Source organism: Chelonoidis abingdonii, chromosome 8, assembly GCF_003597395.2.
Source record: "Chelonoidis abingdonii isolate Lonesome George chromosome 8, CheloAbing_2.0, whole genome shotgun sequence".
Lineage (NCBI taxonomy): Eukaryota > Metazoa > Chordata > Testudines > Testudinidae > Chelonoidis > Chelonoidis abingdonii.
This window is the reverse complement of record NC_133776.1, coordinates 83,445,146-83,466,524: the sequence shown is the minus strand read 5'-3', so window position 1 is coordinate 83,466,524 and position 21,379 is coordinate 83,445,146. Positions and strand designations below refer to the sequence as shown.

Below are 21,379 nucleotides of genomic sequence, written 5' to 3'. Positions count from 1 at the left end.
TTTTTAACCTGGCCTCATATATTCCTGACTGCTGCATAGATATAGTTTTTCACTGTGGTGTGCACAGGTTTCCACATGCCCAAAGGCAGTAACTATTGACATTTAACACACTACCCAACTAGGCTTTAAGGAGCTGTAAGAATGAGAGGCAAACCATGATCATCTTGTCCTGGTCGATAGCCTCTTTCATCTGAGGGCCTCTCAGCATATAACATGCATTAATGAATTAAACATCACAACATCCCTGAGTGGCAGGTGAGTATTATCACTCATTATACAGAGAGAGGAACTAAGGCCCAAAGAGACTGAATGACCTTCCAAGGTCACACAACAAACCTAAAGTAGTGCCAGAAAGAGATCCCAGACCTTTGGACTTTGCCTTTGCTGTAACTGCTCTTCCCTGCTTCCTGTCCCCTGTGCTCTCAAGAAAAGCAAGACAATGCAGAATAATTAAGGCTGACCCATTCTGTTGTACTTAGATATGACAAATACATAAAGCGTTATGGAATACATAGAAACAGACAAGTGTTACACCAGAGTGAACTAGTCAGGTACGTTGCCTCTGGCTGATATTCTGGTTCTGATGCCAAGCCCAAGTAAACAGGCTTGTCATAGAAAAGGATTCAAGAGGCGGTTTTTGGTGTTGGAACCCTCCCCCCCATAAGCTGTGAAGGGCAGCAGACTGCACTGGAGAAGGGAGAGTTTGGACAATAGATCACACATAGACAAAATCCAATGGCTGCATACCTGGACCCACTCTCCTCTCCCCTGAAACCTCCAGCACCATGGGTTAAAGTTCTGCAATATGCAGGGGGAGTGGAATTCCTGCATGAGCCCCCAGCAAACTGCTCCCCTGTGTTGGGAAGGACGGCAAGAATTCTCTGCTACTTCGGTTTGAATTGTAAGATTTTTGTACTGCATTGGCTTACAGCTGACACTCAGAGGAAGGGAGAGGCATCCCTCTCATAACGTTCTTGATTGTGCAATATGATTTCAAGGATCTACTTCTTGACCAGACTCACCCTACCCCTTCTGACATAGCCAGTTTGTTCCCTGAAACACAAGGGATATATATATTTGAGTTCCCTGCAATAGCTACACACAATTGACCTAGTTAAGAACACAGAGCCTGTCCTCTCTTTTAATCTATATCCTATGAGTTTGCTCAGCAATTTTATTGTTGTCAGGTAAAATAATAATATATGGCACCTTTCCTCCAAAGAGATCCCAAAGCACTTCACAGATATGTATCATGCCACTGAAATCTAGCCACCTCTGAGGTAAACTTCTAGTGCACAACCCAGGGGTGTAAAGGGAAATAAGGAAGTTCTCTATGGCTATACTGGAGCTCAGACTAGATGATCACAGTTGTCCCTTTTGGTCTTAGAATCTATGACTCTATAAACTCTCACCCTTAAGAAAAGTGCTATTAAAGCTTTACTATCCATGGAGAGCCAATAAAGCAAAGACAAATACCTTTATAATGTCTCATCTGGAAAACCTTGATCCTGCAAGGTGCTGAGTGCCCTCAATTCCTGTTGACATCAGTCTTAACTTAACCAGGCAGGAGGCATTCACACCTTGCCAGATGTGGCTCCAAATGATCAAGTACTTATACACCTCTACCCCGATATAACGCGACCCGATATAACACGAATTTGGATATAACGTGGTAAAGCAGCGCTCCGGGGGCGGATGCACACTCCGGCAGATCAAAGCAAGTTCGATATAACATGGTTTCACCTAGAACACAGTAAGATTTTTTGGCTCCTGAGGACAGCGTTATATCGAGGTAGAGGTGTATTTAATAATAGTAACCTGATTTACCAGCTAGCCTGTAGCTACTCTGTATTATACAGTATACACAAATATTGTGAACTCCTTTTTTGCCTATTAGGCATGCAGCCTGTTAATCCATATCTGAACTGTCTACATATTTAGACAATTTTGAAAATCGATCTTGATACGCAGAGTTAAATCCTTCTGAACAGCACTTATCATTCAAGCATTGGTGCTGCTTTTCACAGTTAATTTTCCTTTACCCACTTTTCTCTTTTTAAAATACCAGAAATAGGTTGAACAAAATAACAACAAAATGCTTGCCAAGTTTCTAGTATTAAATCAAAGTCTGATTTGAATGATAAAAAGTACAAAATACATCAAACACTGAAAAACTATACATTTCTTTTTATTTTATTTTCACTTATATGTCATTCAAACTGTTTTTTCTAAGTGCACTTCCATGTGGAAAGCAAAAACCATGTAGGTCAGTGAGTTATAAACCACAAAGCAGGGTTTAAAATATAAACACAGCAACTTGCTTATCTACATGGTGTGTGTTCAGTGCCATTATAATGAGAGCGGCTGGGTGATTCAGTTTGTTGTGCTTGAATTCCCTAATGTTCAATGTTTTATGATCTTATGAAGTATGTAAAATACAGTTCTATTTTGGTGCCCTTCTCTGAGCCCCTGAAAATAAGGAGGAGGAGAGGATGACCCAACATGCAGGGTCCTGGGAAACCAAGCATCAGTGAAGCATGTTTTTGGAACAGTGCAGTGACATTTACGTGTGCCACCGCAAATGGAGAGTGAGCATTCAAGCATGTCTAGCCCAAAGATGGAAAGAAGAGAGAAAAGACAGAGAAAAAAACTGTATTAAAACCAAACACTCTGTGTATGCCCTTTCTTAGCATCTGAAAGACGGGCCAATACTGTACATATATGCAGGAGTCTGAAATGATTAGAGATTAATAACAATGTACAATGGTATGGAATACGAATTTTTACAAATTTACAGTGTGTAGTAACTTAAATCATTCCTTTTTATTAGCTGCCTCTTGTTTCAGTAAAATTGGAGCCCAAGATTCTCCAACTGTTCATTTTAAAAAAAGTCTGACATTGATTGTGTCTGCCGAGACATTAAATCAGTGACTTATGATATGTTGTGCATCTGAGAGTCGAAGATTCCATTGCTTATTTAAAGGAATAAAGGACAATCTCACAGTCCCTGCCAACATTCTTTCTCACAATAAATTTGACTCTTATTTCTAGATTCATAGTTTCCAGGACCAGAAGGGAACATTGTGATCATCTCTAGTCTGACCTCCTGCATAGCGCAGGTCACTGAATATCCTTAAAATAATTCCTTTTTGAATTAGAGACTATCATCTAGAAAAACATTGTCTTGATTTAAAAATTTCCAGTGACAGAGAATCCACTACAACCCTTGGTAAATGTTCTAGTGGTTAATTACCCTGAGTGTTACAAGTTTATGGCCTATTTCCATCCATATTTGTCTAGCTTCAACTTCCAGCCATTGGATTGTGCTGCTAGAGGGTTCTAAAGATCCAAAGGTGAGCATGAGCTTTTGCTGAGTTCATGGCAGCTGATGTGTTTGCATAGTCTGAACTAACATATGCTGATGCAAATCAGATGTAATGCCATTTAAGTTAATGAAGTTAGGCTGGTTTTAAAATGGGGTGAGATGTTGATTGAATGCCTATATTTTACTTAATTAAAATTTAATATATAATTTGGTAACGTGCTATGACAGAGTTGGCATATGTAAGGCGCAGTCTCAGAATACATTTAATTCCATTTTAGTTCAAATGAGCCATATACATTCATGCTGTAAACTCCTAACTTGGCAGGCTATGATTTTAGTCTTTGCTTGACAATGATTCTATGCACCACCTCCCACCTAGAATATTCCTTTTAAAAGGAAGGTGAAAGTTTTTAGGGCAGCCTTGCAAAGTGGTGCGTATTTACCAGCCTTGCACAGAATCTTTTTGCCCAGCCTTAACATGATAATGAAAATATATATTTTACATGCCCATAAAAAAGACAAAGAAAAAAGAAGTCTCCCCCTTATCCCCTACAGAATAGTATGTAAATAGATATTAGCAAAGATGATGTACCAGGTATTACTAGGACAGAGAATAAATGTTCAGAAGTGTATGGGCTGTGTTTCTGTCCCTAAGCCCTGCCTGAGAGAGTCCTCTACTGCTTTGATCCTCAGAGGTTCTGTGAAGTTACCTCTCACTTGATTTTAAGAGGAACTAGTTTTGGAACAGAAAACCCTTCTAGGGAGCTTGAGCCTGAGAGGTGCTGACCACCTACAGGAATTTTGAGGATCATGACCAGAATTTGGTCTAGTGTCTTAAGACTTAAGAATGATGGCTTAAAATCAACCTTAAACTTACAGCTTCCTGTTAATCATTTGATATTGGCAGACAGGACACCAGATTAGGGGGACCTGATCAGGCTTGGTATTTCCTTTCTTCCTATAATTTCTGTGATGGTCTGAGAATTAAAGAATATATGCATAGACTTAGGGAGAAGTTGCTTACAAGTGACCTGAAGAACTTTTTACTTTTCAAAAACTTCATTCAGGATTTTGTGTTTCTTCTTCCATCAGGTGATGGTAGAATTAATTCCAAAAGTTACTGAAAGAGCTGCAATTCCTTATGCTGTTTCTGGTGCTTATGATACTGTCAGTCTTGGCAGATAATCAAAGGAAGAGCTGATTTTCAACTGTTCTGTTTTCAGCTGTGTTAATTTTTAATTTTTAAGTCTGCACATAATATCTGTTATTGACTTGGGATTCTGTAAAAAAAAAAAATTCAGTTCCTTAGTAACATGCATTAAAAAAAGTATGTGCAATAACCGGGGCATGTGTGGGTCAAGCCTAATGGTCAGAGCAGAGAGTCAAAACTAAAGACAGAGTGAGGTACCAAGCCAAAGGTCAGAGCTGGAGTCATGTGCCAAGCCAGCGGTCAGAGCCAGAGACAGCGTCGGGGTAAGGCAGAGGAGCAGGGGCCTGGAGTAGTATAGGACAGCAGGAACTGGGAGTAGATGGGGGTCTGGAAGTGAGACAGGAACTAGGAGCATGCAGAGAAGCAGGAAACAGGAGCAGATAGGAATGGAGGGCTCAGGAGACAGGTAAGCAGAAAGCATCCAACATCACAGCCAGCCAAGGATTTCTTCTTGTGCAGACAATTTCCTATTGTTACTTCCTGGTTTATATAGTACTCCTTAGCCAGTAGGGGGACTGGATGTTTCCTCCAAGCAGGAGATTTGGAGATGAGGCCCTCTGGGAGTTAGTCCTTCCCTGGACTCTTCCCTAGTTACTCAGGTGAGTTGCTGGGTGGCAGTCATGACCTGAGGGCTGCCTGTGGGTTCGGGTTTCAGCCCTGTGATTCCTCACAGTATGTTGTATATATGTGTCTCTGTGAAATAAATACAACTCGAGTACTGAATTTTTGCAGTGATAGTTTTCTTTTTTGCTTTATCCATTCAGAGTTCATTACATGTGAACACGTGCACAGTTGATTAGTGTAATTAAAACTCGATACCTCTCCAGTGTATCAGTCCAACTTTGTAACATGGCCTGTGTGCTGCGCTTGTAGGAGAAAGGACTTGATGGCTGCAAGTATCTTTTCCAGTCAAAACTCTGTGATCTTATCTAAGAAAAAGGCAATTTTGTTGTAATGTTTTTAAAGTTTGGCTCATTCTTATTCATGTAAGCGGGATATGAGGTAATACCATGTCTTGCTTTATTGTTTGTGGAACTGATACACCAAGTCATAAGGAGGAATAAATTACCTTGCTATAATTGATTCTGAACTGTGGCTGTTACAGTTCACTCGCTTTCCTTGTCGTCCATAAAGAAGGCTTACTGATTTCAGCTTCACTTAATCTTAAATATAGATCGCTTGCTCTTTATAAAGATAGGCTGCATTTCTGAAAGGATGTTCTGTTTCCTTCCAAGATGCCAGAGCTACATCTTGTAGACATCACATTAAATTCATCACAACATATTTAAGAGGAATTTTGTACGATAGTGTATTATTTTTTAATATTTGTATTGTGGGGAGGCCCTAAGGCACCAGATAGAATTGGAGCACTACTGTGCGAGGTGCTAGGATGTAGCTCTGGAATCTTGGTGTTTGTCTCTGAGGAAGACCTGGTGTCTGTCCTGAAGAGTTTACGATCAAATTTTAGACAAGATACTACAAAGGAGTGGAACAGCCTATCGGAGGGAATTGTTACAGTGATACAATTACACTGTCACATAGACTTGGCAGGGCACAGCTTGATATTTCTGAATAATATGAATTTAAGCACATGCAGTTGGGTTTTGGCAATCATGCAAAAGTGAGTTGAATGTGGATATAGAGCAGGGCGTCTCAAACAGGGGTCACCGCTTGTGTAGGGAAAGCCCCTGGTGGGCCGGGCTGGTGTGTTTACCTGCCCTGTCCGCAGGTCCGGCCGATCACGGCTCCCACTGGCCGCGGTTCGCTGCTCCAGGCCAATGGGAGCTGCTGGAAGCAGTGTGGGCCAAGCTTCTAGCAGCTCCCATTGGCCCGGAGCAGCGATCCACAGCCAGTGGGAGCCGCGATCGGCCGGACCTGTGGATGGGGCAGGTAAACACACCGACCCGGCCCGCCAGGGGCTTTCCCTAGACAAGCGGCGACCCCTGTTTGAGAAACCCTGAGAAATACTCTTTGCCCTCCGTAAAACTCTTAAAAACAGTGCAACAGATGAAAGCTGCATGGAGCCATCACTCAACAAAGCAATGCTGCTAATGAAATATGCAAATAGTAACTACAAGAAATTTGTTACTCATTTTATCTGTTCTTTATGGGCTGGATCCAATGCCCATTGAAGTCAATGGAATGACTCAAGTGACTTCAATGGGTGTTGGGTCTGGCCTTAAATTCATTATTACACTATTCTCTTAATTGTAATTTCTCATTTTTTTATTTATTATTAAGTGCCACCTGAAAGAAAGAAGGAAATGAGAGAGTGAAAGATGATGTTTAAACAGAACCAAATAAAGAATTTATTAGATGAGCATTGAAACTTAGCAGGAAAGTGTTTGCAAATGAAATAACATTGTCCTTTAAAAAAAAGTTGTGAAGATGAACTGTAGATTATATAATATATTTTAAGTGTTTTCCAGCATTTGCTTTTAATAGAACTGTAACTACTCAGTGTGTGTGTGGTTTGCTATCAGATCTGGAGTTCTGACTTCAAATGTTAATGCATTTTGCTCTAGCAGATTGCAGTTCCTGCTAAGAAGGGGTTAAATTCAAATTAAGCAATCATATGGTCTCCATTAGTGTATTTAGTGTCTAAACTAAGAGTAACCTCTGTATTGTTTTATTTACCACGTTTACTTTTTCTCTTTAGTAAATCTGCATTTGTCTTGTGTGCTCTACATCAAGTACTTTATTTGCATGTGATCTTTATCCTATCCCCTTTCTTTTGGACTGTGTTTCCTTTTTAGTGCATCATAGAGGTGTTTATACTTCGAATTTTTCTTTTATACTAGATTTACATGTAAATATTGCATTGCTATTATGAATGCAAATACTTTCATACCTGATGTTGCAGGATTTTTTCAACTACATGAGAAGAGGTCACAATAGAAGACTTGAGATTCTTCTCTCTGATATAGTAATTGCGATTTTTGTTTTGTTGATGCACTGTTAACAGAAATCACTGAAGTATCAGATGAAGAATTGGATGCTCTGCAGTCTTTTTGTGCCATTAAGATAAACCAGATCCATTGTCAGTTGAACTCTAAGCAATCAAACAGCAGCAAACTTAAAGATCTGCAGCATGGATTTACTTCAGAGAAGCCAGTGACAGGTGACTTGAACTGTACTATTCCTGATCAGCTAGTGAACAGAATCCATCTGAAAAATATCAGTGAAACAATGAAACAGGTACTGTAACCAAAACATAAATCATGCCTGTTGGTTGGTTGGTTTTGGAGGGCTGCTAAAGAAAAATTGAAACAGTACAGGTCACATCCTGCTATCCTTACTCGTGGAAAACTCCCATTGACTTCATTGTGAGTTTTGCCTTAGTGAGGACTACAGGATTTGTGTGTATGATTTGCCCATTAAAGACTATGCTGCAGAAATGCTTTTAGTAAATAGCAAAATTATATAAAATGTTGCCTACTGACAAAATTCTGATCTTTCATTGAGACGTTATGTACGATATGAGTAATTCACAGAGGCAGGGGTGGATAGTTATTGTCAACCTCTATGACCGTTAGGTTAACTGGGGAGTAGAGTTGTAAGTGATGCTTGTCAGGCTGCCCTTGCCCTTTTGTGTACAGAACTGTTCTGGAAGTGACTTGTGGAAACGTGCTCACTTTCAAGGAGGTTTGGCATCCCCACTATAACAGTGCCCCCCTTGGTTTATGTACAAAGTGGCATTGGCTCTGCTCAAAAGAGGTCAGAAGCTGTCTTGCTACTTCAGCCACAGAGAGCTGACAGGATTGCAGTCAAAAGTAGTGGTGGATGACTGAAACCTCCAGGGCAGCCTGGGAGAGTAAAATATGAGAGCCCTTCCTCTCCCCTTTTGTATAAACTCTTGATTGTAGTCCGGAATTAGGACTGGCTATCAAGACACCAGCACAAAAACGGAAATATGTGTAAATATACACTTGACCAGAGCTAATACATTCTGGGCCAGATGTTTCCTGATTGCAAGAAGGGAAGGCATGAAAAAGCTCACCCCTTATGCCTCTTCTCTGCCCTGGTTGCAGTCCCTGGTGTCTCCTGAGGTCATGCTTCTCTAGGGAATATATGAATGTGATAAGTAGGGGAGTGTTTTTTCAGAAGGGTAAATATTGCTGGATCGATCTTCACCTTAGGGTCACTTGGCCGTAGATGTATCTGGCCTGTGGCATGGTTTAGCTTTTGATTGGAAAACTGACATCAGTGTTCCTAGATAAAAAAGATAATATCCACGGAGACAAAGGTAAAATATTTTAGCACATAGGTATGACTTTAGCCCTTGTCACTGTGAATGACACATTAGCAAAATACCTTTTAAGCTAAGATTACATGGAAAATTGTTGGCTTTTATTTGTCACTCTTTTGCACGAAAAACAAGAAGTGTTTAAACATATTTTAATAGAAACATTCCTAAATTCCTGATTCTTTGATTATTTTTTTTGGCCAACCTTTAATTTTTAACACTTGCCTAAAGAATAAAATGTGCCTGATAGAATCTGGGTTGCATCAGTAAGATGTGCATGTGTCATTTGAACAGTTTGAAAGACTTTTCTTTTCTGTCAGCCCAGTGCTCCTTTCCCATAGGACAGGCAGACTGAGACAAACAATGCTTCTTTCCACTGTGTGTGTGTCAGGAATCACAAAACTGTTGTTTATTCTCCAGTGATCCTTGAATTCTAACTTAGTATTTGTAAGGGGTTTTGAATATATTACTGTGACAGTCATCACCTACAGATGCCTTTACCCATAAATCTTGGTGTTGGAAAGTGTCTGTGCCTTGTTTGAAATGGGTACAGCATGTCTGCATTGGAGAATAATATTGATAGAACCAAAAAATGAGTGTTGAATAATAATTGCAGTCATGTATTTTGCTTCAGTTACTACCACATACATTTGCTTTAATTTACTGCCATACAGCATGTAAAAGTAATTGTTAAACCATTCATCAGCTAACCCTGTGCCAGGTGAGCACAGGATAGTGGGTTTTTTTTTTTTTTTTTACTTGTTCCTTTCTTTTCGGTGTTTTTGAAGTTCTGGGATATCGAAAGCTTCATTTTTTAAACAGTTTTGAAATTACAGCTACCTACCTTCTTTCATTTCGCTAAAATGTAATAAAAAACAGCTACTAATAAATTTGTTACTGTCTGTAAGCCTGACTCTTCTTTCGCTTCCATTGGTTTTACTCTGGTGTAATTTCATGGAGTTAGTCCTGATTTACATCTGTGTAAGTGAGATCAAATTCAAATTCTATATAGATATTCTATCCTGAGATTTGTATAAAGCCTTTAAGCACACTCAAGATTTTGTGGTAAATAAACTAACACAGACTTTAATAAATATTGTCATTCAACACTTGAATGAAACTGCTTGTACAATTTTACTTTGGTTTTAATTCAGAACTGTATATACATATTTGAACCAATATCGCTTTAGGGTTCTTTTTCTTAAAAGTTTCTTTTTCTTAAAAGTTGTGAAGATATTTATTATCTTTTAAAAGATGGCATATAGGTTTCAGTTAGCCTACTACAAGAAAAATCTGTTGTATTACCAGTCAGTGATATGATGGCTGAAAAAAAATCAGATTAACCTTAAGTGAAACAAAGTTACTGCTGCTGGAAAGGGTAGCACATGAGGGAAAGCAAATGTAGTTTAGTGTAAAAGTCGTTCAGACCGGCTCATCAAGATGATATTGTGAAAAAGATTATGAAGTAATTTATGGCTCCGTAGAAGAGCAATTCTTTCTGTTCAAAAGCTATATATATATTTATATATATTTTATTTGTTATTTTTTAATAGAAGCAATCACCTTACTAAGATACATGTTACTCATTCATTTTTTCAACTTCTCATCTTACAGGTGAAAGAAACTAAACTACACCAGCCTTCACAATGCCATGATTGTAAGAAAAAATTGACAGAACTGGCCAAGATTACCTTTCTCAGACAAAAGAAGACTTTAGTGGAGAATGCTTTATTCCAAGATAAATTAGAAGAACAGATTTATGTCAAAGTAAGCAAATGTTATTAGAACAAACACTCCGGTGCATTTTGTACACACTTGCAGTTGAGGAATCCGTGAGCCAAACTACATCCTGATTTATGACCATGCGGTCACATAGACCTGCATGCAATGTGAGTCGGGATGGAATCTGGACCCATGTTGTTACTAACCTGCATGGGGCTAGATCTTCACCTTGCGCTGATCATATCTATGGAGCTACTCTGGTTTACATCAGCCGAAAATCTGGCTCACCATTTTCCAGAGGTTTTTTATTTTGGCCATGTCTGGATTGATTTCCCATGATCTGTTTTCTGATTGGCTAGCCAGGATTATAGTAAATTATATCATTGTTATAAGATGTTTGCTGGTTACATGCACACAGGCTTCCGTCCCATTTTCTCTCTTTTCAAGGAATGAGGTGCAAGGTGACTGCCATGTTGCATGGATGCAGAGTCAGTTTTACTGTCGCGGAGGCTGTTCCTACTCCTCTTTCTTAACCATGACTGTATTATAGTGCTACCATTTGAATTTCATCAAAATAAAGTGTTCTCATGAGGTTTCAGATAGAAACCTTGTCTATTTTTCCTTAAAGCTTCAATGAGCTCAAGATGGCAGCTACCTTGTGAACTGTAGATTTGGAAGGCAGAAGTTTTTCGTTTACAATATTCTCCTGCTTGGCATGCACACTTCATCCCTTATCTTATGGATTCTCAAATCACCCTGTCTTGTACCTGAAACGAGTTTTGTAGTTGCTAGTTTTCCCACTACTCTTCATTCTAACCTATCTAAGTATGTACACCATACTCATCATCAAGGTTCATGAGTACCTGATGCAACGGAGGGGAGTGAAAACTGGCCATAGACTCAGGGAAAAAGGAGGAAGAGTGGCTTTGTAACATACTCTTTCCATCTGTCAGTGCTACAGAAGCCCTTCCAACTCCATATTCTGCTATTCAGACTCTTTGTTTCTGTATTATGCCTGGGGAGATGAGTGGTCTGCAGCAGCATAGACAGATCGAAAGGGATTTCCTCTTGGAAGATAATGTTGACCCGATTAGCATTCTGTCCCATGGATTCCTACTTTCATGCTAGGAAAGTCTTCTGGAGTGGGTTGCAGTAGGCACTGAGAGCATGGGCTTGCACCTAGGGAACAGAGTAAAGGCAGTGAGCCTCTTTGCCCCTTCCCATCTCTGATGTCCTGAGATCCCTGGGATTTCTCTGGTTTGCTGGTTCTCACATTCTGCTCACTCTGATGTGGGGAGAATCCTCATTCTCTGATGCAGTGTTCTGCAGGAGATTGTGAGCTGTAACTCATTAAATTTGCTGGCCTTTCTATGGGTAGCTCTGCACAAGGGATAATTTGGCCCTTAAGATGGCCTGTATCATTGTAGTATGTGACAGATGGTAGGAGTCCAAAATAAAATGCCTCACTGCAGTTTTTTTTTATTTCAGGACTCGCTCACACTCATAGGAGAAATACACAAAAACCTCCCCAAGCTTTCAGAGGATCCAAGGATTATATGGCAAAGACTGAATGAGAAAGGTCAGAAAGTGTAGGGCCTGGTTATGATGAGTATTAATCAAAGAATGTAAGAGCTGGCAAAAATCTTCTGGTGACACTCATGTGCCTAATGCCTACTAATGAGAACTGTTTTGTTTGTGACAAACTGATCAGTGGGCAAATATTCCTACAGGTAGAACCAGATATTCCCAGAGCACAGAATTCCAGCTGACAGTCCTGCTTTGTGTCCTTCTCGAATGCAAAAGCTGCAATACAGTGTAATCCAACCAAATACATTTTTCAAATTATGGAAGCTGACATTTTTGTTATTATTATTCTGATAAGCAATAACTATTGTTTTTGTGGGTTTGCTTATGGGATTTCAGAGCAGCTCACTGCTTCTTCAATCTGTACAAAAAATAGATGGTTCTGTTTTTCTGGGTGGGAAGGTGTAATTATTGGGCTTCAGCTCAATCTTTACCTTCTGCCTCCTGCTAAATTGAAAGCTAGAGCCCCAGGTGGAGGAGAGAGAGAGAAGGTTGCAGAGTAACTGTAAAAGGAATAAAATGAAACTAGGCATTTATAGAACTGAAATAATGAGAATATGAACTGAAATAAATCAGTAACCCTGAGAATGCCAATAGGACAAGAAATGGCTTTAAATTAATCATAAAACCTGTCTGGGGTGGATGTTTAGAAATGAAAGAAAACAAAATACAGAATAAAAGTGGAATAAAATGTCAATTAAGATAATATTTTGACTGTTTTCTGAACTTGCTGATGCATATGCTGTCACTTTCTATCGATTCCTGAAAAGGAATGTCACTATCTCATTGAGATTATCTCTGGGTGAAAGTCTGGTACTAATAGGAAGTCCAAGTAAAGGGGCTTTGCACAGGAGAACTCTGGGGGCTGGAAGCAGTGAAATCCTTCTGCTCACTCCAAGCAAGGCATGTGGGCAGCAGAACTATGACCACTACTGTGGTCACCATCGTGGCTTCTACTGACAGCCGTAGCATATTCCATCATCCCTCACCAGGGATATGTAGCCAATGGATCCACATGAGTTGCAGGCCCACTGGCCTCTGCATCCTCCATGTTTTCAGCACGTTTGGGCCTTCCACAGCAATTTAGGATCTGGGAAGACATTTGTCTATCAAATATGTATATGAAGGAGATCACTGACTAATAGTTCAGTGGCATGTTAAGACACTAGAATGATACTTTGGTGTTGCGTTTTTTTTCCCTTTTGGTAAAAGAAAATCTGTTGAAGGGGTTGATTTGATGTTCTGTTTAAACAAATTACAGGTATGTAGTTGTTACATATACTATGTATTGTAGCTATCAGATCAGTGTACCCAGGGTTGTGTGTTTAGCCACATGGTTTCATGATGCACAAATCAATATAAAGCATGAAAATAAATTAGGATGCTGGGAATTAGAGGTTCACTTAGATTATCCTTGATCTTGTGGTATAAATAACCTCCATGAACGATTTCATTAGTTTTGCCTGAGTAGGTTAGACCTTCAGTGAATCTCTAGAGCAGTCTTAAATTCTTTAATACTAGCTGTTCTCATTCTTTCACTGGCAGCTTATTCCACCTTTTAACAACCGTCTGGGCATAGTAGCCCATCCTAAGAACTCCCATTAGCATCACTTTCAGTTTTAGATCACGACTGCAACTTTTATAGCTATCTTATATGGTGAGCAAGATGCCACTGGATTTTTTTGTTAGTGCACGAGGCTTAGGTATATTAAAATCCCCCATAAATCTCCTTTCTTCCACTTTTATAACCCTGTTCACATTAGACATTCCATCTCTGCCCCATATTTGTCTTGTGACTCCACTCCCCCTCCCTTCCCAAACTCTGCCTAATTCCTTGTTGACCTTTTTTGAACTCCATTAGCAAAAGTTCCCCCATTACTCAAGATAAGGTCTCATAAGGGTTCTGTTGTGGAGCAGTGGTAGCAAAGTGCACACACAGAAAGGGAGGCCATGCCTAAGGCCCTTTGAAAATTTACCCTTGCATAACACAGTGCAAAATAATACACCAGTGTAGCTTTGTTTCATTACTAAAAACAGGCAATATTAGATACAGGGTTCTAAATCCATAGTGACAGGACACAGCAGTGCATCTGAACTCTGCTTTTGGTGTCCAGATTGTCACTGGAAATCTTGAAGTATTTCTTTTTAACTCTTAGTTCTCAACTGTTTGTGTAAATACACTGAATTATAAGTTCTTTGGATCAGACACTTACCGATTTTATTTTCCCGCAGTGCACCATTCACACCCAATTTAGAGAGGCAGTTCAGAAAATTCATTTAAAAATTCAGCACCCGTATGATCTGTGGTGTGTATCTTTTTCTGCTGCTCAGTACTGCAGGCTGAGAACAGTTTTGGAATTCTTCTCTTTCCTATTTTATCAACAGTAACTCTGGGATCTGAACACTTATTTTCTGTTACCTGGTTGCAGCTATTGCTGATGTACAGTACGAAGCAAATGAGAGAGGTTGCCCTGTAAATTACTTATTTCATACTCCTGCAGGGACTGAGACTAGTAACCAAAGAATTTTGACATGGAGACCACACAAAGGCGTCTAGATCAGTGCTCTTCCTTTTACACTCCCCAGGAGCCATTTTTTTTTTTTGAGTGATTTTTGTTTTGATCTGGAGAAACATCTTTAAAACTGTGATCAAGAAAAATTTATTCACCTGGTTTCCTTGTCTGTGCTCATTGGGGTATAAAAGGAGTGAGACTGATGAAGGGTGAGTCATACAATAAGCAGATGTGGCACTGAAACAAATTAGTCCATCCATTGTTAAGTGTCATTTAGAGTTTTTCTTTTTTGGTTTTCATACTGCACACTCTTACCCTTTTTTAATCCTCTGAATGATTTGTGAAGCACTAGAGTTTATTGCTATGAACATCTTGCAAATGCAGAAGTGATTTGTTTTTGTTACATACACTGATTTATTTTACATATTCATTAGTAATGGTTTTTATTAGGCTGCACTTTGTTGGTAACGTGACCATGAATGTTGCTGAATTGACAACCTGAAAGATTATTATCTTGAAACTAGCACCAGGCTGATACAACATTAGCTGCTATGGCAGTGCATTCTTCCCCTGAATTGTCCCACTTCTCCCTGAAGAGGTCAGCTCTGAGGAGATGAATTAACTCCAGGCCCATTCATTCCTTAGCTTCTTTTCTGAGCACCAGTTATAGGAGTGGACTCTATGATATGGATGCTTGCCACTAGGAAATAGGCCAAAATGTCCATTTCATTCCCCATAGGCCACTGCAATGCCTTAAGATGGTAATGATGTTTGATTGCTACTGACCTGGACTGGATTAAACAAGGGCAGAGGTGAAAAACTATATATCTCATTTCTGATCCCTTGTACTATCTGCTGCTTGGCTAGTTTCTTTACCAGTAAGCCTTATAGCAGTTTTAAATTTCTTCATTGTGTGCAGGCCACACTGACTGTGAGAGAAGTTTAGAAGTGCCAGAAGCTCTCTAGTGCCCCCTGCCGGTCAGAAACTCATCCCTGATCAACAACCTACATAGCTTCATAGGTGCCAAGATTATACAAATTCACCTTTCCTTCCTTGAGATACCTGTCACTGTAGCCAGTGTCATCAGAGCCAATGAAGCCAGCCAATCCCATTCATTCAGATAGAAAATTTGTCAGGAGCGTTGAACTGGTGGCAATGAAGTGAAAGGTTTACTGCTTTAAAGAACAGTGCCCTCCTGTGGGGATGAATCATCGTATTGACACAGTGCCCAGCTTCTACGCCACTGCAAATCTGGACTAACTCTACTGCTTTCAGTGCAGTTAATCCAGAATATATACCCTGGTATTGAGTTTGAAAGTTGTTCTATGTATATTTTTAAAAATAATGATGTGCCCCGTGTCTTCAAGTTACAACTTAAATATTATCTGGTATAACAAAGAAATTACCTTTTATTGTCTCCACTGAATAAAAATGTAGCTGAACACACAAATATGCGGAAATTGCTGCTGCGTACAGTATAGATGTTATAGTAAGTGGCACTTTGTTAAAAATTAATGTTTCAGAGTTTTTTTATTTTCACAAATGTATAGATCAATAGTGTATGGATTAGGTTTGCATTTTTGTCCTCCCCAGTCTACTGTCCCTTTCTCTCATGTAGTTGATATACTATAGGTCTTTACCTACACAGACATGAAAATGGGATTGATGAGTTGTGAAAGATGGTGGGGGGAATGCCACTTTGCCTTTTCCCCAAATGAGGTAGTGGGTACCTTGTTCTTTTCAGAACATGCCTTCCAAGTTGCTAATAAAATAGATCAGGGGGCCCTATGAAAGCATTATCCACCTTCTGGCCATGGGCATTCACTGCTTGCTTGCTTGCTTATTTATTTTTTATTTATTTATTTATTAATAAAATTGTACTGTTTGTTCTCACGACAAATAGTGTGTATGATCCATAAATACATTGTGAAATAGATCCATAGCATGTAACAGAGTCTGCCTTTAGAATATCCTATGAAAATCCGTATTTTTGTTGTTAGCACTGGTAAGAACATTTACATCTTTAATCTTCTTGACAGTTTTTAAATTGAACTTTTTTGCCTACAGAAGCAAGTGTACAGCAATATCACAGTATTATAGCTTGTTTAAAAATACATACAGCACCAGCTAATGGTAATTGCAAGCAAGCTATATACTTGAGCAGGGTTTTTGTTTGCATTTTTTACATATTTTCTACATTTTAAAACAGCTACTTATACTGATGTTACATCCAACACTTTGTTAGAAAATATTACTTACATATGTTACCCGCAATAGAGTCAGCATCTTTTTCATGACATAACATTACAGGCTACAAAAATAGAAACACACCATTGTAAGCCTGGTTAAAAATAATTGCAAGCTTTAAAAAAGTGTGTTCAGCTTGCATGCTCCTTAATAAGTCTGGGGCCATCATGTGAGGTGCTGAGTGCCCTCAATTCCCATGGACCCTAAACGAAATAAATGGAATTATTATCAACATACAGTCTGCTAGCAAACATAGGGCTCAATCTTGCAAGCTCTCTGTGCATGGAACTCTTCTTGAAGTCTTTGGGAGTTCTGCCCAGAAGGCTTTCAGGATTGGGTGATAATTGGGTAAAATCCTGTGGACCTTACTCAGATAAAGCTCTCATTTGAGCCAGATCATCTGCTAATGCAAATCATCATAGCTCTATCAACTCCCATCAGCTATGCTGATTGGAACGAGCTGAGACTTTGGCCCTTTGACTTCCATGGGAATTTTGATAAGAGTAAGGACAGCAGGGCTTGACCTACTGTTTTTTAGTAAATAAAATGCAGATTAAAATACATGGTTGCATTTATTGTACTTTGCACAAATGAGACAACTGAATATTTTTGATTTATAAGGAAGCTATTGGAAATTTCCAAACCATTAAAAATTCTTACAAATTAGGTAAAACCAGGATATATTTAGGTGGTTATTTCAATATGTAGCTTCCAATAGTTAGTTATTTTTCACTTTCAGGTAATGCAGGAATATTTCGTGTTGGATTGATTTCTTTTATGAAACAAGTCCTGACATGCTTTGGAACATGCTCTTTTCATGGTCTCGCTGATATTCCTCTTGCGCTTTCTGCAGTTTTTTACCTCTCAGTTGCCACTTGTGGAAACAGTAGGTCACTAAGGATGTCATTATCAAAGAGAAAATAATGATCAGCACTATTATTAGTGCAACTGTTGATGAGAGGGACCCTTCTAGCTGTTTAGTTTCAGCGTCTCCTGTTGCATTCAGCTTAGCAAAGTTTTCATATTCCGTCAAAGCCAAAAGTGCAGGTACAGGAGTTTCATTGAACTTGGGCCTCATTGGGATTCAGTAGTTGCCCTCACTCACTCAAAATTTCTGAACAAACATGAACTAGGATTTCCACGTAGCCGACGTCCATAAGGATTTTTTTTCTCAGCTTCTCGAGGCATAGATGGGGCTCAGAAGTATTGTTTGTTTATGAAGCCATGTAGCTTATAAGTAAGAGGATGTGTCAGAAAGTTAACAATGCACGTCATCTATATCCAAACGGTGTATAAGTCAGAAACTGGTGTTCACTGTCACCTTCTCTGTCAGAAGAAAAAGCTGCTGATCTCACTGCCAGTTTTTGAATCTTTGTTTTCTTGAATGGATAATCAAAGAAAATCAAATCAATTTTCCTGTAATATTCTGGTGGCAGGGCTCCTCCTCAGGCTTAAAGGAAAAATAAGTGCTACAATGAGCATAGTTTACATCTTATGAATTTGCTTCACAGTGTTTTCTTTCCCCTGAAGTATTCCCCAAAGAGAATAAAATCAAAGGCAGATTTTTTGCTGAGAGGCAGACTTGGTTTTTCTAACATCACAGTTTCTAACAAAATCAGTTACAGGAAAAAATCTCTCATTCTAATGAAGGGCTTTTTTCCCCTCTTCTTTAATATTTGTTCTCACATTCACCTTTTCTGGAAGAGATTTTATTTTTTGTCCTTTTTAAGCTGGAAATTCAGAGATGTCATCACTGATTGCAAAGCTGGGGTCTGGAAAAATTACCTAGGTTAAGAATAACATAGGGTTAGGTAAGAGTTTTGCTTTCATCAGCTGTTACATGAGCTAAAAGCTAGAATCTTAAAGACTTGATTTTGTATACTTGTGATATAGCTTAAAACCACAAGAATTGTTTTATTACTGTTTGCTATGAATATTGACATAGAACCCAATCTTGCAAAAATGTGATCATGCGAGCAAAAGTCAAAAGGGGCTAGTCTAGTGAAGGACAACTGGTTTGAGGAAGGGTTTGCAGAATCAGAACCTCATTGTGCTTCAGATTTCATTTTGAAGTTCAATTTAAAGTCAGGAGGGACCATACTCTGCTGTCTCACTCTGGCAGAACTGCCATTGAAGTCGTTTATTTCTCCCTCCAGGACAGCAGGATTTGGCCCCATAACATTTTCTTTTAGGAAGGAGACTGATGAACATTTGTAGAGCTATTTATTTGAAATAACAGATTGCTCCAAATCCCCTCCACCTGACTTGCAAATGCTTCAAGGCCAAAATTAGGCCTTGGAGATGTTGCATCACAAGCATTTGTTCTAAGATTCTCCATATAACAGGATGCAGTTGTAACTGATCCTACTTATGAAAATCTGTGGTTCATCCCACTCAGGCTAGCAGAGAACTGAGGGTCTGTTTTACTAATTAACAGCACTTCTAAGCCATTCTTGACTGTAATAAAGACTGTTTACTATAGATTAGCATTCTGTTGATGTTAGAAGATGTAAATGAGCAGTTCTTGCCAGTTAGAAACAATATGTTCACTAAGTGAAAAATAAATGTCTATTTTAAAGAAAGTTTAAAAGCCAGCATTTAGTTTCGCTTAGGACAACAAAAAACTTGTTGGCAGAGCTGATTGCAAGTTTATTGCATATAAGAAAACTATAGGTGGAGAACACCCAGCTTCTTTAATGAGTAAGTCTACTGGTTGCACTGTTTAAAAAGGATATCTCAGGAGATTTGGAGCAACATGGTTATTATAATGCTGTGCAACTCCACAAACAGCACCTTTATCAAGCAGCCTAAGGCAGGAAACTGGGATGAAGGGATTTAAGACCATTAGGACCTGCCTGTCTGATTTTCAGTGATGCTGAAAGCCCACCACCCACTCTGAAGTCTGTGGGCGTGGAGTATGCTCAGTGCCTCTGAAAAATTAGGTCTTGTCATATCAAAATCAAAATTGGGGTGTCAAGATATTTTAGGACTGTAAACTAAAGCTCTGAATTCTTGCTCCTTTCTTTGGTTGAAAAGCAACAATGGTCTTCTGGTTAAGGGGAAGTTCTACGGCCTATGTTATGGATGAGGCCAGACTAGATGATGACAATGGTCTCTTAGGAACTTAGGATCTGTTTATCTGTAAGGCAACTGGATTGACAATCAGAATCAGGAGGTCTCAGCATTCAGTTCCTAGCTCTGACACAGCTTCCCTCTGTGATTTTGGGCAAATCACATATAAGAAAACAACAGGTGCTTAGTTCCCCATCTGTAGAATGGGGATGTTAATGTTTCTTTTGACTGTCTTGTCTTTTCAATTTGTAAGCTTGTTGGGGCAGGGAATATATTTTACTATATGTTTATGCGTGCTTTGCAGAGTGGGGCCCCAATATCAGTTAAGGCCTCTAGGCACTACAGTGATAAATAATCTTCTCTGCCTGCAGCGGTGGAGTAGCTCAAAGAAAAGCTTTTATTTGCCTCTTCCTCCTGCATGTCTCTATCTATTGCTGCCCTCCCGTTCATGCTTCTGGCAACCATAGAGAGGAGGGAAGTGAGAGACAAAGGAACCACAGGGTACCCCCCTTTCCCAGACAGAGCAGAGCTTTTGTACTGCCTAGACTGAAACTTCTACTCATCAGACACACACTGCAGTGTTATCATCTGACATGTTATGACAAGAATTGACCCTGAACACTGGTTGAAGCAAAACCAATACTCGTTATATGAAGAGTTAGACATGTTAAAAAAATTTATAGCAGTACAGCTACCTCTGGAGCAAACACCTAGTGATTATAAAAACCTGCAGGAAATACCTTTTCACACAATGTTTAATTAGACTGGGGAACTCATAGCCACAGCAAGTCCAAGAATGTAGCAAATTTCAAAAAAGGATTGGACACTTTTATGGATAACAAGAATATCCAGAGTTATAAAAAGTTAATGCTAAAAAGAATGTTGGAATGGACATAAAATGTTATGTTTAAAGGGTTAAGCCAATCTCAAACTGTAAGAGAGCAGGATGAGACTTTCATAAAATAACTGATTATCCCACTGCCTACTGCAAGGTTTTTTGTACCTTCTTCTGAAACATGTGGTGCTGGACATGGTCAGAAACTGGACTAGATGGACCATAGGTCTGATCCAGTCTGGTAATTCCTATGTTCCTATGAATCTTTTGACTGATGAAATTAAAGCACAAGGTATTTCAGGGATCCCTGAACAACATGTGAAAAATCAGAATTGTTCCAGATGTATTTTACAATCAGTTTATGTTCAAAACATGAGTATTGGTAGCTCTGGACTTTTATTTTAGCCCATGGTACGGCACATATTATTATTATTTTTCATAAAAGTGTTTAATCCTTTTTTAAATAAAAAAGAACCTGAAAACATCCTCCAACTGAGGCAATTTCATCCTTTTTCTTATTCAGTCTGCATTTTAATAGTGCAAACTATACTATGTTGTTAATCTGTAATTCTCATCAGTCTTTTAAGTAAAACAGAGTACTTTAAAAGTAATGACCTTCAAAGA

General features: G+C 39.1%; 1 protein-coding gene across 6 annotated transcripts in view; it reads left to right on the top strand.

Moving 5' to 3' along the window:
• C8H8orf48 (chromosome 8 C8orf48 homolog) overlaps positions 1 to 15,022 on the top strand; it is a 42,808-nt gene extending 27,786 nt beyond the window's left edge. For all 6 annotated transcript variants that reach the window (XM_032790093.2, XM_075068776.1, XM_075068777.1 and 3 more), the window contains 3 exons: positions 7,501 to 7,733; positions 10,396 to 10,548; positions 11,992 to 15,022. In XM_032790093.2, coding sequence (XP_032645984.1) covers positions 7,501 to 7,733; positions 10,396 to 10,548; positions 11,992 to 12,096 — 491 coding nt within the window. In that variant the 3' untranslated portion in view covers positions 12,097 to 15,022. The remainder of the gene's footprint in view (positions 1 to 7,500; positions 7,734 to 10,395; positions 10,549 to 11,991) is intronic.
• The last annotated feature ends 6,357 nt before the right edge of the window (positions 15,023 to 21,379 follow it).